The 19,698-nt window shown below is 36.3% G+C and overlaps 2 protein-coding genes across 4 annotated transcripts in view; one reads left to right on the forward strand and one right to left on the reverse strand.

The window, feature by feature from the left end:
• Positions 1-16,485, forward strand: trip10b (thyroid hormone receptor interactor 10b). The gene is made up of 15 exons (XM_049469440.1): positions 1-152; positions 2,946-3,061; positions 4,688-4,741; positions 4,868-5,015; positions 6,334-6,396; positions 6,499-6,603; positions 7,418-7,546; positions 9,666-9,812; positions 10,391-10,558; positions 10,811-10,834; positions 11,421-11,530; positions 13,023-13,155; positions 14,353-14,405; positions 14,657-14,793; positions 14,946-16,485. The coding sequence occupies exons 1-15, from the start codon at positions 129-131 to the stop codon at positions 15,089-15,091; spliced, it is 1,557 nt and encodes a 518-aa protein (XP_049325397.1). The 5' UTR covers positions 1-128; the 3' UTR covers positions 15,092-16,485.
• sh2d3a (SH2 domain containing 3A) overlaps positions 16,470-19,698 on the reverse strand; it is a 22,369-nt gene continuing 19,140 nt past the window's right edge. For all 3 annotated transcript variants that reach the window (XM_022674439.2, XM_049469413.1, XM_049469414.1), the window contains 2 exons: positions 19,073-19,258; positions 16,470-18,150 (listed from right to left, as the gene is read on the reverse strand). In XM_022674439.2, the coding sequence (XP_022530160.2) occupies positions 17,975-18,150; positions 19,073-19,258 (362 nt within the window). In that variant the 3' untranslated portion in view covers positions 16,470-17,974. The remainder of the gene's footprint in view (positions 18,151-19,072; positions 19,259-19,698) is intronic.

Consider the following 19,698-nt stretch of genomic DNA (forward strand, 5'->3'; position numbering starts at 1 on the left):
ATCCCGCCCTTCTCTCAGTGACAGAAGGACAGAAGAGGGAAGATCTTTACAGGCTGAAGTTCTGAAGTTCTGAACTCTATAAAGAACCTGAGGGACTTTTACTGCAGCGGGTTTCTGTCCTTCAGAACATGGACTGGGGAACAGCACTCTGGGTAAGTTTTCTCAAGAAAACTTCACTGTTTTTACAAGGAATTAAACATGGAACTCCTACCTTTTTACAGGTGACCTTTAACCTGACCTCAGAACTGTACAGGTGTGTTACAGGACTGTACAGGTGTGTTTAGGTCTGTTACAGGACTGTACAGGTCTGTTACAGGACTGTACAGGTGTGTTTAGGTGTGCTACAGGACTGTACAGGTGTGTTCAGGTGTGCGTTTGTGCTGTTCAAGGATTTTAAAGCTCGGTTGTTTCCTTTAACCTGTAACTGATCCTTACTAAAGTTTACACCGACTCTTCCTTCCCAGAACAGCTCTGCACTAACTCAACTTTACAACAAGCAAACATATTAAACACCATTAGACCATTAGAGAACTTCTAGAACGTTTAAAAATTACAGCTTGTAGAAAGACATTAACTAAAATTCAGAAATAACACTTTAAAACACAAGAATTTTACCAAATTTCAAGTCAAGGGAAATACACAAACTCAATGAAAGTTTCTTGCATTTTTTTAAGAAAACCTCGTCACAAGTAGAAGAAGTCTAGAAGTTTCTAGACATGCAAAATTCATCAGCTTAACTTTTCAAATAAACAATATTCTCAAATGTAAGTTTCTACACAGAAATATTTACAAATTTTAAAATTAACTTTTCAAGAGAACAAAATTTATAAATTACAAATTTCACAAACCAAAGTCCATGGCAAGCAAAATGAATTAATTTAACTTCTCAAGCAAACAAAATTCACAAATTAATGTTTCTGGGCAAAATTTATCATTTAAACATTTTATTATTATAACATTCACAAACTGAAGCTTCTACACATTTTGAACATCTAGAAAATTGATCAATTTCAGCTTCTAGAAAGACAGGTTTCCTTGTCAACTAACTTTTAAAGCAAAATTCAGAAATCATACTTTTTACTCAGGAATTTTACAAATTATCTAGTCATAGAAAATGAAAAAATTCAAGACAACTGAAGTTTTTCAGGAAAACCTAGTCTCTAGACAAGCAAAATTCATCACTTCAGCTTTTCAATTAAACAATATTCGCTAATGTAAGTTGGCTAGAAACTTTTCAAGAGAACAAAATGTATAAATTACAGTTTCTAGAAAAAACAAAAATCTCAAACCAAAGTTCACGGCAAACAAAATGAGTTAATTGAACTTCTCGATCAAACAAAATTTACAAATTATTGTTCCTGGGAAAAAAAATAATTATTTGAACATTTTAAGCTTACTAACATTTATAAATCTCTAAACAAACAAAATTCAAAGATTTTGAAAAAAAGTAAAATATTAGTTGAACTTTTCTTAATTTTTAGTTTTTGTAGCTAAATTTTTGAACTGCTGATTTACATCAGTAGTGCTCTGAGCATCTTTTTCTTTTAATGTTATGCTGTTCCATAAATGTGGATTATCAAATCTTATAAATCTAATAAATGATAAATAAATAGTTAGTGACGCTCACTGTATCAGACTCAGTACTGAATAATTGTACTCGGTTTGGTGTTTTGGTTACTCAGGTGTAAGATTGCGTCTCTGTGGTTTCCACAGTAATCAGATTACTTGTCGGGGGCGGAGCTTCAGGGGGAGGGGGAGGGACAGGTTAAACAGGTTTTTACTGGGTGGAAGAAGCTTAAAGAGGCGTCAATCAAACCATCCAGTGTCTCCAGTGACCTGAACACACCTGGAATGAGGAACAGGGAGAGAGAGAGACACTCGGTCAGTGTGAAGAGAGACAGAGAGAGAGAGACAGATTACCTGCTGATCTGGATTCCTCTCACCTGGATTCTGCTTTTCCTGCTGAATAGAAATAGAGCAGCTTTTATTACCCCATAAACTTTCACTAAAATCATCTAAATTAATGTTTTAAGGATTGGAAAATTATAACAATATTATTTATATTGAAACTGAGGTTAATAAAAAATAGTTTAAATTAAAAAAATGTATGTATTCTAGATTTTCATTATAGATTATGTATTATGTATATTAAAAATGCAGGCTGTCAGATTTAATCTGATCAGTTTCATTAAAAAATTCTCAAAAAGGAAAGCAAAAATATATTGACATTGAAATATATATATAATGAATGGACATAAATCTACAATCTGGACTGTAGTTCATTCTTCACCTGTTTTAAATAGTATGACATAATAAACATGAATGTACAATTATAGCATGTTTTGGTTTTATATATATATATATATATATATATGTTATATATTTTACTCATTTATACAATTGAGTTTTTAGTAAATTTTGAATTATATAAAGTTTATATTAAATTACAAAATTTCTTCTTATGATGCAGTTTTTAGTTCAGAAACAGTAAACAGTAGAATTCTGATAAATTCTGATATTCTGTATTAATCCGATTATAAAGTGAATGTAAACACAGAAAGCCTTTGATCTGCGGAGGTTCAAACACATCAAAGCAATATTAGACAGATAAAACAGTCTGAGAAAAGTTTCATATTTTAAATGACAGAATGAGGCAGATCTGTCACTGGGAGGGTGTGTGTGTGTGTGTGTGTCTGACACCTCACACCCCATCTGACTCGTCCGACAGGATGGAGTGTGTATGCTAAATATGTTTGTGTGTGTGTGTGTGTGTGTGTGTGTGAACTTCATGAATTTTAACACACACACACACACACACACACGCACACACACCGCGGGCCTGAGGCCCAATCTGACATCAGTGTAATGATTTCACTCACACACCCTGACTCCAGTGTATTGAGACCGTGTGTGTGTGTGTGTGTGTGTGTGTGTGTGTGTTGCAGGACCAGCATGATGCGATTGAGAAACACACCCAGTCGGGGCTGGATTTGGTGGAACGTTATGTGAAGTTCGTGAAAGAGCGATCCGACATCGAGCAGAACTACGCCAAACAGCTCAGGCAAGAGTGTGTGTGTGTGTGTGTGTGTGTGTGTGTGTGTGTGTGTGCACTAGTAAACTCAAGGAGGGCAGGAGGGGCAACTGCCCCCTCTGGTACTTCTATGGCTCACGTCAGAAATAATCAATATTTGGTGGAATAAGCCTGGTTGGTTTTTAATCACATTTTTTTTCATGCATCTTGGCATCATGTTCTCCTCCACCAGTCTTACACACTGCTTTTGGATAACTTTATGCTGCTTTACTCCTGGTGCAAAAATTCAAGCAGTTCAGTTTGGTGGTTTGATGGCTTGTGATCATCCATCTTCCTCTTGATTATATTCCAGAGGTTTTTAATTTGGTAAAATCAAAGAGACTCACCATTTTTAGGTGTTCTCTTTGCTGTAAAATATGTCAGGTACCCGCCCCTCTAATAAAAAAGTGCCAAATAAAGGAAGTTAATACTTAAGAGCATTAAAAGTATGTTCAAACTTCTTAAAGAGAAAGCTAAAAGTACATTTTCAGTTGAATGCACTTTATGACAATAGACATTAAATATACTTTCTCTGTGTTTCCATTAAATGTATTTTGACGCATTACTAACCTACTCGACGTTAGCGTAATAGAACTGCTAAACAAACAGAGAACTGTCTAGAATTACTTGTTAATCTCTCATCTTTATAAAAGCAGCTTTTGTTTTATTTAATAATGTTCAGTAGTGTCCTGTTCACACTTCCTCTTACAGCCTGTAATAATACTTCCACTGATAACAACAGTGCAGTAACTTTAGAGTACAGTAAGAGTATTCCTCTCATTGCCACTAATAGGCGGACCAATAAAATACTGAGAAGGATTTAATTCTGACAGTGTTTAGTAAACTTACTGACCAATCACGTGTGCTGTAAGTTCACCAAACCCTCTCCTCGGCCAATCAGATCTTTGCAGATGCAAGCGCGGGGAGCCACACAGGCGAAGCAGGTGGTAAGAAGTCGGAGAATAAAGCGAGAAAAGCTAATACAGATGGTGCGCACCAGAAAAAAACATTAAAATGCTACCTTTATAAAACATACTAACAGTAATGTAACCGAGCGGTGTTACTTGGAGGAATTAAAGAATCAGTTTTGAACATCTCTGCTGGATTTTCTCAGTCAGTTTTATGAGGTAGAGTCTCCTGGAATTCAGGCTTTCAGTTAACAGCTGTGCTGAACTCATCAAGAGTTAATTACTTGAATTTCTTGTCTCTTAATAAAGTGTTTGAGAGCATCAGTTAAAGTAAAGTAGTGAAGAGGTAGAGTTACAGGTATACAGTGAATAGTGAATATTTGAGTAATGTTCGAATCCAGGTTATGAGAAGCAACAACTACTCAACTAAATAAGTAAATTACTTTAAGAAGAAATGGAGATCAGTCAATCTGAAAAGAACTTTTAAAGTATCCTCAAGTGCAGTCACTGCAAAAACCATCTAAAATGGTGGATTTATGAAACTGGCACTCATCAGGACCGCCCCAGAAAAGAGCAGGAAGAGTAAGAGTTTCCTCTGTTGTACAGGATAAATTTATCAGATTATCAGCCTCAGAAACCACAAGTTAACAGCAACACTTTTAAGTTACTTTTAAGTTTTATGTTAATTTAGTGTGTTTTGTATCTTCAGGGGTCTTTGTAAAAAGTATGCGAGGCGAGGGAGTAAAGAAGACCAGGAGACGAAGTGAGTTTAACTTCCTGTGCTGCATTTAAATACCTACGTCCATAGACTCCTCCCTGTGGTAGAAGATATACAGTAAATTGAAGTATTAGTCGATGTTAACCAATCACATCCTTCCATGTTTTTAAGGTTCACCAATCATAGGGCGTTTCAGGAGGTGGTGAACGAGCTGAACAATTACGCCGGACAGAGGGAACAGCTGGCCGAGAACATGAGCCTCAACATCTGTGTGGAGCTCACCAAGTACATGCTGGAACTCAAACTGGAGCGCAAGACTGTGAGAGTTCTACCACAATAATATTAATTTAACACCAATTTAACACTAAATAAACATAGATAGTGTTTGGTAGATCATTTCTTTGTTGTAGCAATGCTTCTTGGAAATACATATATACCATTATAATCTCAGAAATTTGCAGTGAAGTGGACGTCCCAAGAAATCGATACACCCCAGCCACATCTACTGAACCACGGCCTGGACCAAAGGACCAGAGTTTGGTGCGACTAAAATAAATGTTCTCGTTGCAGATGTACTGCACCACAGTCCTGACCAATGGACCAGAATTCAATCAGATCGAAGGAAGTGTTCTTGGCCCAGATCTACTGAACAATTTTCAGGAACAAAGGCCCAGAATTTGGTCCAATTAAAAGATATGTTCTTGGTCCAGAACTACTGAATTATTTTCTGGACCAGGGGACCACAGTTCGGTCTGACCAAAAGAGATGTTCCTAGTCCAAAAGTACTGACCCGAGGTCCAGACCAAAGAAGCAGAGTTTGGCCTGACCAAAAGAGATGTTCTTGGTTAGGATCTACTGAAGCATGGTCTGGATCAAAAGACCAAAGCTTGGTCCAAACCAAAGAAATGTTCTCTCTCCGGATCTATTAAACCATTTTCTGGACCAATGAAGCAGAACTTGGTCCGCCTAAAAGAGATGTTCTCAGCCCAGATCTACTGAACCATGGTCCAGACCAAAGGACCACATTTGGTCCAATCAGAAGAAATCTTCTCAGTCCGGATATACTGAACCTTTCTCCAGACCAATAGACCAGAGTTTGGTCCGATCAAAAGAGGTGGCCTTAATCTGGATCTACTGAACAATGCTCTAGACCAGTGGACCAGAGTTTGGTCCATCCAGAAGACGTGGTCTTGATCCAGATCTACTGGATCACGGACCAAAAGAGAAGTTTGCGATCCAGAGCTTCTTAACCACGGTTCGGACCAAAGGACAATAGTTTGTTCCAACCAGAAGAAATGTTCTTGGTCCGGATCTTCTAAACCCTGGTTTGCACCCAGGGCCAATTCTAGGCTGGCTTGGGGGAGGGGCTTAGTATCTCTGGTTTGTTTTCACACACAAGAACTTCATCCGAATTGTTTCTGCATGTAGGCATGGTAATGCTGGTTGATGAAAAAGACACAGTAAGATTAGCATCCAGAAAGGTCTTAATGGTTTATAAAGTGTTCACAACCTAATTAATAAGCATTAATTAACTTATTTATAAACTGTTTATAAACGCTTTATAAAGAAGCTCTACTTTAAAGTGGTACCAGATAATTTATACAATGTCAAATCAGTGTTTTCTTCATCTGTTTTAGCTTCTGTCTGACGTTAAGAAAGCTCAACAAAACCTGGAGACCAGCTTCAAACAGCTGGAGATGGTAAATAACTTTTTTTGTGTATTTTAATGATAATTCTTCATTTTTGAAGAGTAAAAGGTGTGTAATGTGTTGTTTGTATTGTGTGTGTGTGTGTATGTTTAGACTAAGAAGCGTTTTGAGAAGGAGTGGAAGGAAGTGGAGAAAGCCAATCAGCAAGTAGAACGAGTGGAACAGGACCCGACCTCCAGCAAACTGGACGTAGACAAGGTATAATAAATACACAGAAATATAATAAATAAACAGAAATCTGAGCAACTGACTGCAGGACATATTATATAACGTTGGGCTGTTAAAGTTTCTATAATGAAGATCATATATATTTTACGTTTACCATCTTTTAAATATATTTAAATCTGGAAGTTTTCCTTCATAATGTCTGTTAAAAGCATCTACAGAACACCAGAGGGCGCTACTGTACTCGAACAAAGTGGCGAAAAGAAAGGATCGTAACTTAACTGGGTTTAAAATAGCAGATACCCAATCCATTACAAAAATACATATATATCTACTCTACTGAACTGGATTAGGGATTTCTATTGTATGTATTCTTTGACAGTGAAAATATCATTAAAACCTTAATTTAAAATCTTCTAAATCTTTTTGACATTTATCTGTTTACTTAATGATAATGAAAATCTATATTCACTGAATTTAACCTTTTATGACATGAATTTTATATTTCTAGAGGAAAACAATAACCAGCGCCACTTTATTACCATGTTTAATTGTTGCCCAAATAAAGGCAACAAATGACAAAACAGGGATTTAGTAAGTAAATAAAAGTAGAGTGTCATTAAATAGTGATACATGCTTTTTATTTTGTGTATTTATGCACAATCATTGTGCAATTTCCCTTTTTTTTGTAAACAACAATAAGGTACAGTGGTAACCCAAAAGTTGTTATAGGGCCCCCTTGTGGCTGGAGCACTTTATAGTGTGAAAACTATAAAAAATTAAACAAACACAAACAAAAAACTTTATTAATTATTATATGAATTATTTGTGTGTTTTTGTGATTCAGGCGAAGCAGAGCGCCCATATCCGCGTTCACGCAGCCGACGAGTGTAAGAACGAATACGCCGCTCAACTCCAGAAATACAACAAAGAACAAAACAACCATTACCACGCTGAAATACCTGGTATATATAATGTAAGTACACAAACACACACAACTACACACACATGCTTTAATATATAAATATATACAGCTCTAGAAAAAAATAAGATACTACTTAAAAATGATGAGTTTCTTTGATTTTACCAAATTAAAAACCTCTGGAATATAATCAAGAGGAAGATGGATGATTACAAACCATCAAACCACCAAACTGAACTGCTTGAATTTTTGCACCAGGAGTAAAGCAGCATAAAGTTATCCAAAAGCAGTGTGTAAGACTGGTGGAGGAGAACATGATGCCAAGATGCATGAAAAAAACTGTGATTAAAAACCAACCAGGGTTATTCCACCAAATATTGATTATTTCTGAACTCTTAAAACGTTATGAATATGAACTTGTTTTCTTTGCATTATTTGAGGTCTGAAAGCTCTGCATCTTTTTTGTTATTTCAGTCATTTCTCATTTTCTGTAAATAAATGCTCTAAATGAGAATATTTTTATTTGGAATTTGGGAGAAATGTTGTCTGTAGTTTATAGAATAAAACAACAATGTTCATTTTACTCAAACATAAACCTATAAATAGCAAAATCAGAGAAACTGATTCAGAAACTGACGTGCGACCTTCATTTTTTACAGAGCATATACATATATATGTAGTATATGTAGTATATATTAATAGTTCCTGCACTGTCGTACTTCAGCATTCCTGTAACTCTGACTGACTCATTTAACTTTTACTTTAAATACCAGAACACATTCCTGCTTTCGGTTCTTAACAGTAAAGAGACACTTCCTGTTTCTTTACCGGCATCAGATCAGTTCTATAGTTATCTTCTTCACTTTTACACTGCAGCTAAAATGCTAATCTGGCTAACAAGTTATATAAGCAGCGTGTGTACAGCAGTTAGCATGATGCTAACTCTGCTCCTACAGTGTGGAGGTGTTGAGTAATGTCTTACAGATTTGATTTTGTGGTGTCTGACACGTCTCTGCTGGATTTTCTGAGGTAGTGTCACCTGGAATTCAGGCTTTCAGTTAACAGCTGTGCTGAACTCATCAAGAGTTAATTACTTGAATTTCTTGTCTCTTAATAAAGTGTTTGAGAGCATCAGTTAAAGTAAAGTAGTGAAGAGGTAGAGTTACAGGTATACAGTGAATAGTGAATATTTCAGTAATGTTCTAATCCAGATTATGAGAAACACAAATTACCCCAGGTTGTTCTGGGTAATTTTGTCTCTTTTATGGTGTTTTTTTATCCTCTGTGATTTTATTCCCGTCCAGAACGATCATGTAGGTGTTTTTCTCAGACGGCCTCTGAGAAAATTACAGGCTGAATTATCTACTGTTTTTCTCTGAACTCCGTGCTCCTCCGGTAATTTTAGTCCCGTCCGGACGCACATCTCTGAGTTTCGTCTCCTCGCCTTTAATATAATAGATATTTGTCCACTGCCGCGCACCGTAATTATACTTCGGGCACGCCACGGTTTCCACGGAGATCCACGTTAAAATCACAACAGCGAGTGGAAATGGAGGAGCTACTGAACGCCGTGATGTCATGTGACCGAGAAAAAAGCCTAAAAACTCACTGATCCTCCTGTTTTTTCAATTACAAATAATTTGCCCAGAGATTAAAAAATATGCATCTTTACACACATTATCAGCCACCAATTTTACAGTAAGTGTTGCTGTTATTAAAATAAAAGCTTAAGTATATATTTGTAATAGTTAATACAGGGCTTTTTAAGCAAAAGTAAGGTGGTAGATAATAGTGGGCGCTCTGATTCCAGCAGATTTTGATGCAATGATTGATTCGATTACAATGAAATGTAATTTTTTCTTTCTAAAGTTCTATCTTAAGAAACTAATCCCGTCCATATTAGAAAAAATGAAGGTCAGTAAATCTGAAAAGAAGAATTTCAGGAAATTTGAAAGTATCCTCAAGTGCAGTCATCGCAAAGACCATCAAAAATATTATGACGATAGAACTGGCACTCATCAGGACCACCCTAGAAAAGTAAGAGCAATGGTTTCCTCTATTGCACAGGATAAGTTCATCAGGGTTCATCAGCTGCACAGATAAGAGCAACTAAATGCTTTACAGAGTATTTTGGATTAAGTGGTTACCGAAAGTATTTTTTCTGTTGTTACAGAAACTACAGGAAGTGGACAAGAAGCGAATAAAGAAGTTGGCTGAAGGTTACGGACTCTTCGCCGACACCGAGAGGAAGATCTTGCCGACCATCAGCATGTGCCTCGACAACATCACCACCACCAGCACCAACACCAACGAGAGACAGGTACGTCCTCCTTACTGCTATATTACTACTGTTACCTGACGATCTCACGTTATATTACTGCATGTCCATCACCTGTAATAATGCCACAGGACCATCGCATGTGATATTACTGCATGACATCATATGCTGTATTACAACAGGACATTACATGTGATATTAGCACTTGGCAACTACATGCAATATCATCACAAGGCCCTCACATGTGATATTACTACAGCACCATCATGTGTGCTATTGCTACCTGACCCCGTCACATGTGATATTACCATGTGGCAATCGCATGCGATATTACTGCCTGGCCCCACCACATGTAATATCACTGCAGGACAATGTTTTGTTATAATTATTATTTTTTTATTTGAATTCTATTTTTATCTTTTTTTTTACTTTTATTTTAAAATTAATAAATGTAGTTATTATTTTATTTGTCATGTCAGTCCCTGTATTTGTAAATTCTTGGCTACACAAAAATAAAGATTGATTGATTGATTGATTGATTGATTGAAGTTTGTGTTTCATCTGATCTTCCATCATATTTATTATATATTTTTGATTGTGTATTTGACTGTGTGTCTCAGGACTCCATGACCTTCATTGATCAGCATAAGTCGGGTCTGGCGCCCCCTGTTGACGTGGAGTTTGAGGATTATAGCCAAGGAATCAGATCTGGATCAGTGGAGAACCAATCCAACCATTTCAACCACTCCAAGAGCCGCAACATCAAACTCTTATTCAAGAAAAACAAGGTGAGGTATCAGTTCACTTTAAGAACAGAGTGAACAGTCCACACCAGGACTGGATCTGCAGGGCGTTTGTGGACGTGGTGATCCTGTAAAAGTAGTTTTTACTGGATTACTAGAATTACTAGAAAGTTAGTTAGAATTGTACCTGAATGATAAGAAGTAGCTGCAGAGTGCAGTTAGCAGTGTTAGTAGTGTGTTCATCATTATTATGATTTATTAATATCATTTATTATTGTCCTGTATTTCTTCCCGCAGGCCGGAACCCAAGATAAACACATGGTACAGGACTTTTATTAAATATATAAAACTACAGGCTGAGTCAAAATCAGTTAAAAGTTTAGCTGACTTTTGACTCACCGTATACTACTACTCATATCTCTACTACACTACTACTACTATACTACTAATATACTATCATTATTATTACTACTATTATTACTGATAATACTTGTAATACGTCTGTTACTACTACTGGTATTAACACCTCTATCATACATCTACTTCTACTGCTGTTACTACTATACTACTACTATACTACTGTACTACTACTACTATTACCAATAGTACCTCTACTACCACTACTGTTTCTACTACTATACTACTACTACTACTACTATTAGTACTGCTACAACTACTATACTACTACTGTCAGTAGTACCTCTACTACTACTACTGTTACTACTACTGCTGCTGCTACTATTACTACTACTACTACTATACTACTAGCAATAGTACCTCTACTACTACTACTATTATTGTTACTACTACTATTATTATTACTACTACTACTGCTTCTATACTACCAATAGTACCTCTACTTTTACTACTACTAGTAGTAGTAATAATGCGCTGTGTGTATGTTTAGCCGCCTCCGGTGGAGGATTTCTCTCATTTGCCTCCGGATCAGAGGAAGAAGCGTCTGCAGGAGAGAATCGATGAGATCAAAAGAGAAATGCAGAAAGAAATGGACAAGAGGTATCTTCTCCACCTGACCATCACATGTTACATATCACTACCTCTCTTTCACACCTGATATCACTACCAGCCATCACATGTGACGTATCACTACCTCACTATCACACCTGATATCACTACCAGCCATCACATGTGACGTATCACTACCTCACTATCACACCTGATATTACTACCAGCTATCACATGTGACGTATCACTACCTCACTGTCACACCTGATATTACTACCAGCCATCACATGTGACGTATCACTACCTCACTATCACACCTGATATTACTACCAGCCATCACATGTGACGTATCACTACCTCACTATCACACCAGATATTACTACCAGCTATCACATGTGATATCACCACCGGCCACCACATGTGACGTATCACTACCTCACTGTCACACCTGATATTACTACCAGCCATCACATGTGACGTATCACTACCTCACTATCACACCTGATATTACTACCAGCTATCACATGTGATATCACCACCGGCCACCACATGTGACGTATCACTACCTCACTGTCACACCTGATATTACTACCAGCCATCACATGTGACGTATCACTACCTCACTGTCACACCTGATATTACCACCAGCTATCACATGTGATATCACCACCGATAACCACATGTGGCGTATCACTACCTCACTATCACACCTGATATTACTACCAGCCATCACATGTGATATTACCACTTGACCATCACATGTGATGTATCACTACCTCACTGTCACACCTGATATTACTACCAGCCATCACATGTGATGTATCACTACCTCACTGTCACACCTGATATTACCACCAGCTATCACATGTGATATCACCACCAATAACCACATGTGGATTATCACTACCTCACTATCACACCTGACATTACTACCAGATATCACATGTGATATTACCACTTGACCATCACATGTGATGTATCATTACCTCACTGTCACACCTGATATTACTACCAGCCATCACATGTGATATCACCACCGATAACCACATGTGGCGTATCACTACCTCACTATCACACCTGATATTACTACCAGATATCACATGTGATATTACCACTTGACCATCATATGTGATGTATCATTACCTCACTGTCACACCTGATATTACCACCAGCTATCACATGTGACGTATCACTACCTCACTGTCACACCTGATACTACCACCAGCTATCACATGTGATATCACCACCGATAACCACATGTGACGTATCACTACCTCACTGTCACACCTGATATCATCACTTGCAGTCACATATATTACTATTACTACTATTATATGACAATCTCGTGTCATATAACTGCATGTTATATCACCACAGGGCCATTACATGTAATATTACCACAGAACCATCACATTTGATATTACTACCTTAGCATCACATCACTACCACAGGACCATAACATGTGATATTCCTGCCTGATCATCACATGTTATCTCTTCCTGCCTGATCATCACATGTGATCTCTCTCTCTCTCTGTGGTTAGTGCGGCTCTCAGTAGGATGAGAGGAGTTTATGAGCAGAACTCTCAGTTAGGAGATCCGTCCAGCCTGGAGCCTCAAATCAACCAGATCTCCCACAACATCAGCAAACTGAAGGGGGACCAGCAGAGATACGAGGTAATATACTACAAATATATACTATAAACATATACTAGAAATACATACTATAAAAATATACTATAAATACATGCTATAAAAATATACTATAAAATATACTGTAAATATATACTATAAATATATATTATAAATATATACTACAAATAAATACTATACATTTATAGTACAAAAATATACTATGAATATATACTATAAATACACGCTATAAAATATTCTATAAATACATATCTATATACTGTAGATATGTATTATTGAAGTATACTGTAAATATATAATATAAATATATTTTATAAATATATACTATAAATACATACTGTAAATATATACTATATATATATATATATATATATATATATTATAAATATATACTATAAATATATACTGTAAATATATATTATAAATATATACTATAAATACATACTGTAAATATATACTATAAATATATACTGTAAATGATTCACTTTTTACTTTAAATATATACTACAAATATATATTATAAATATATATTATAAATATATACTACAAATAAATACTATACATTTATAGTACAAAAATATACTATGAATATATACTATAAATACATGCTATAAAATATTCTATAAATACATACTGTAGATATATACTGTAGATATGTATTATTGAAGTATACTGTAAATATATAATATAAATATATTTTATAAATATATACTATAAATACATACTGTAAATATATACTATATATATATATATATATATATATATATATATATATATATATATATATATATATATATAATAAATATATACTATAAATATATACTGTAAATATATATTATAAATATATACTATAAATACATACTGTAAATATATACTATAAATATATACTGTAAATGATTCACTTTTTACTTTAAATATATACTACAAATATATATTATAAATATATATTATAAATATATACTACAAATAAATACTATACATTTATAGTACAAAAATATACTATGAATATATACTATAAATGATTTACTATATACTATACATGATTCATTATATATATTATAAATGATTCAGTATATGCTATGATTGATAATAACATATGTTAATATGGTAATAAATATGTTTTCTGATTAAACTTTTACCAGCAGAGGGCGACAGTTCCTCATTAATAACCATTAAAACAATGTGTGTGTGTGTGTGTGTGTGTGTGTGTTTTCTCTGCAGGCGTGGCTGAGTGAGGCAGGAGGGATCAGTACAGTCAGCAACAACCCGAGCAGGTGTGTGTGTCTGTGTGTGTGTGTGTGTTTGTGTTTGTGTGTGTGTGTGTTTGTATATGTGTGTGTGTGTGTGTGTGTGTTTGTATATGTGTGTGTGTGTGTTGGCATAGTAGCACATATTAAAACGTAATTTGTGTGTGTATATGTGTGTGTGTGTGTGTGTGTGTTTGTGTGTGTGTGTGTGTGTGTGTTGGCATAGTAGCATATATTAAACGTAACTTGTGTGTGTGTGTTTGTGTGTGTTTGTGTAGTTTATACCTCCCTGTAACCGAATCCTCGCCGGTTCTTCCGGAGCCGGTTGACGATATTTATGATGAATTTGAGGAGTTCGAGGATTTTGAGGACGATGTTCCGATCGCCCAGTGCTTAGCGCTCTACAGCTTCGATGGTAAGATTATTTAATCTCTAATAATCCAAACAGTCAAACTAAATTCCAAAAATCCAAAGATCATAATCCATCACCAACCACAGGATTCACACAGATCCTACAGCAGATTTATCACTGAATCTATAGTATTAATTATATAATGTGTGTCTCAGGGTCGAGTGAGGGGGCGGTCAGTATGCAGGCGGGTGAGAAGCTGAAGGTGATGGATGAAGATCACGGGGACGGATGGGTTCGAGTGAAGAGAGACAGCGGAGACGAGGGATACGTCCCGGCGTCCTACATCAAAATCATACAGTGATGCTCATCATATACAGGGGTTGGAGAATGAAACTGAAACAGCTGGTTTTAGAGCACAATAATTGATTGTGGTGACGGACAGTTCTGGTGGAAACAGGAGAGTTGAGGTGAACATTGAATTCTGCATGATTTGATCAGCCGTGGTTTTATGGAGTTTTTCGGATACAATCCGGGTTAGCACCCGAACATCCCTTTCAGACAGCTTCCTCTTACAGCGTCCACAGTTAATCCTGTTGGATGTGGTTGGTCCTTCTTGGTGGTATGCTGACATTACCCTGGATACCGTGGCTCTTGATGCATCACAAAGACTTGCTGTCTTGGTCACAGATGCTCCAGCAAGACGTGCACCAACAATTTGTCCTCTTTTGAACTCTGGTATGTCTCCCATAATGTTGTGTGCATTGTAATATTTAGAGCAGAACTGTGCTCTTACCCTGCTAATTGAACCTTCACACTCTGCTCTTACTGGTGCAATGTGCAATTAATGAAGACTGAACACCAGGCTGCTCCAATTTAGACATGAAACCTAAAATCCCACACTAAAATGATGACAGGTGTTTCAGTTTCATTGTCCAAACCCCTGTAGATAAACATGCAGCTCTGTAAAAAAATGAAGAGATCACTTCAGTTTCTGAATCAGTTTCTCTGATTTTGCTATTTATAGGTTTATGTTTAAGTAAAATGAACATTGTTGTTTTATTCTATAAACTACAGACAACATTTCTCCCAAATTACAAATAAAACCTCAGACCTCAAATAATACAAAGAAAACAAGTTCATATTCATAAAGTTTTAAGAGTTCAGAAATAATCAATATTTGGTGGAATAGCCCTGATGGTTTTTAATCACAGTTTTTTTCATGCATCTTGTTCCCCTCCAACAGTCTTACACACTGCTTTTGAATCACTTTGATGGTTTGTGATCATCCATCTTCCTCTTGATTATATTCCAGAGGTTTGCAATTTGGTAAAATCAAAGAAAATCATAGTTTTTAAGTGCTCTCTTATTTTTTTACAGAGCTTTTTTTCCATAATATATTTTCCACAAAATTTTATTTAACAATAAGTGTACTTTAAATCCTCCAAATGGTTTGATGGTTTGTTTTGGGTGTTGGAGAGTATTTTTTTGTTTTACTTTCAATATTACTGTTTAAAGTTTTAAAGTTATATCTATTGTCATTTCTCTGTGTCGAGGTTATGAATCTCTGTTTTATGCATGCCAAATTTAAAAAATGTTATATTTTTTCCTGTTTACCGCAAAGTGTATATGTTTGTATTATATTCTTTGTTTTGTTTAATCCTTTGTCTTATTACACAATTTCTGTAAAACTGTTTTGTAACATCAGTCAAAAGTAAAAAGTGCCATACAAATAAACTTAAGAAGTTTAAAAGTCAATTTTTATTCTCAATAGAAATTTAATATCATACAGTATTTCCAGTGATTCTCAGATTTAGAAAACACGATGCATTCACATAAACAGGGAAGGAATGTGAAATATGTAACTTTAAAATATACACATATACACACATACCTACTCTAACACACACACACACACACACACACACACACACACACACTCAGTCATGCAACAGATAGACAGTGGAATGTGTAAACATGTCTGAACACAAAGTCTTTGGTCTCTGAAAACTTTAAAACTCTCATAAACTCTTAAAAGTTCTTTAAAAACAGCTACAGTTTATTGCTTTTCTTAAATTTTGGCAGTTTTTCCTTTTTGACCATGTTTAAACTTTGGTCAAATGATTTACATTTACAATAAAACTAATGTACTAAAATATATTACAAAATATTCTATTAATTCCATATTAGACTGTGAAATATGGTGACATTACATAACAATAACGGTGATATATTTAACATTTAACCAAGTCCTTTCAATTTTTCTATAGCATTACGGTATATAAAATGTACATTACTACATTGCATTCAAAAAATTTACTTTGTTTTAGACATACATATTTTTGTTCCTGAAGGCACATAAAATAACTTAGTTATTTTAAAATAGGCTGAATTATCTACTGAGTTTCGTCTCCTCACGTTTAATAAAATAGATATTTGTCCACTGCCGCGCACCGTAATTACACTTTGGGCGCGCCACGGTTTCCACGAAGATCCATGTTAAAAACACAACAGCGAGTGGAAATGGAGGAGCTACTGAACGCTGTGATGTCATGTGACCGAGAAAAACTAAAGCCTAAGAACTCACTGATCCTCCTGTTTTTACAATTGCAGTCCAGATGTAGGAGTTTTATCACTAAGAGTAGAAGAGTGAAATATTTTTCATAAACTAAGAAACTAATCCCGTTCAGATAAAGTTTACCAATGCAACCTTGTGCTACCTATTAAAAGGGTAGCCAGAAACAAGCACATTTTGGGGGCGGAGTTGTAAACGTTGTTTAAGTTTAATGTTTTCAGCTGTTTAGGAGAATATCATCGCTGTCCAATGAAAAACACTGCAAAACAGCAGCTTTACAGGAGAGAGAAAAAACCTTGTAAACTTTCAATGTAAGTCAATGTAAAAAGGGTTTATTTCAGGTCATTTTGGAGAGTTTCTATTGGTCTGTTCATCAAGAAATTTTGGCACAGTGTAAGGGACATTTTGTCCATTCAAATCATGTAGTAAACTAAAAATCTACAAAAATGGACAGCGACGATATGTGGAGATGCCGCATAGTTACTATAGCTGGGTTAGCTAGGTTAGCTAGTTAGCTAACATATTACCTGACGCCTTTCAGTGACGAGGAGCTGCGTCTGTAGTTGAAGGATCTAAATGTAAAACATCCATCAAAACGTCCAAACGTCTGCTTTTATTCCACTGTTCTGTGGAGGGAAACTCTATAGTGGGTTCTCATGAAGGTTCTGTAGATCAGACTTCAGTGGTCTGAGCTGGTTCCAGTTTGTTGGAGAGAACGGTGAGGATCTTCTCGAACTTTTCGTAGCGTTCCTTTTTCGGCGCCTCGGCTCCGGCCTGACCCCAGAACAGCCGCAGAGCGAACTCCGTCCGGAACGCCTCCAGCAGCTCCGGGATTGGCTCCCAACCAGCTGTTGGAGGAGATATGCAAATAAGTAAGGTAGCCGATGACTTGCAACCAACTTCTATTTTCTCCCAAACCATTTTCTACCCACTCATTAGGACCCCCCCTATCACTCGTGATGCTCCAACACCAGGAGGGTGAAGACTAGCACACGCCTCCTCCGATACATGTCAGACTCCGCCTCTTTTTGAACCTTTTTTGCAGAGTAGCATCACAGCGCTAACGCTCGGAGGGAATGCGCAGCGACTCAGTTCTGATACATCAGCTCACAGACGCAACCATGTGCTGATCCACATCACCCTAGGGGTGATGAGGCCCACCCAGAGAGAGAGCAAGACCAACTGTGTGTGCTCTCTCAGGACTCCGGCAGCTGATGGCAAGCTACATGACCGGGATTCAAACAATCAATCTCCTCACGATCATAGTGGCAGCATTTTAGACCGCTGGCCCAATCAATCAATCAATCAATCAATCAATCAACCTTTATTTTCACTCGGGAAAAAAACATTAAGGGTGACCCTCATTTACAATGCTGCCGAGCCTTTATAACATCAAAGGGATTGAAAGCATTTAATAAAACAACATTTAATATATATAAAAAATATATTATATATTTTATATTTTATATATAAAAATAATATATAAAAATATAAAATATCATAAAAAACTAATTGACACATAAAAGGTTACAAACATATGAAATATAAAATAAGTAAAAAGATAATAGTAAAAGTAAAGTAAAATGTTAAGATTGATAAGAAATGATGAAATGAATAACAGAGCTAAGAACAAAAATAAAAATATAAAACAGTAGAATAAAAAATAAATGTAATAATAAATAAATTAAAATAATTTAAAAATTTAGATAAGAAAAAAAAAACAGAACTTCTACTTCTATTCAGAATGATGGTGAATTAAGGTGTGGGTACCTGATAGCAGTGTGTGGGCGTGTTGCTGGTGCAGGTGGGCGTGGTCGGCGGTGTTGCGGGCGGACTGCAGGATGCTGTAGAGGAGCTGGCAGCCTCTCTCTGAGGTCTCCACTGCGTCCTCACCTTCCATCAGCCTCAGTATCGGCACTATGTGCGGCAGAGCCACGGGTCCCGACACCACCGAGTCTACAAGACAAACAGCAGGACCTTAGATACGTTACTGTAGTAAACTGTGTTTCTATGTCGACGACTGTCTCGTGCTTCACCAACAAACATCAACCTAAACTCTCTCATGCAGTTCTGTCTTAATTATACACTTTGGTCTTGCCACCACAAGAGGGCGCAAGTGCTTCCCACTATTAAGAGACTACTTCTGGGTAGTGTACCTCCTGGTGAAAGATCACTGACTGCTTTGAGAAGGGCCATACCATTGGACTGAGACAAGAAGGACTGTTTCAATGAACTGCCGACTGCCGTAGTTACTATAGTTAGGTATGCTAACATATCCACTAATGCCTTTCAGTGACGGGGAGCTGCGTCTGTGGTTGAAGGGTCTAAATGTAAAACATCCATATAAACATCCAAACGTCTGCTTTTATTCCACTGTTCTGTAGAGGGAGGTTGTC

Source organism: Astyanax mexicanus, chromosome 21 (genome assembly GCF_023375975.1).
Source record: "Astyanax mexicanus isolate ESR-SI-001 chromosome 21, AstMex3_surface, whole genome shotgun sequence".
NCBI classification, from domain to species: domain Eukaryota; kingdom Metazoa; phylum Chordata; class Actinopteri; order Characiformes; family Acestrorhamphidae; genus Astyanax; species Astyanax mexicanus.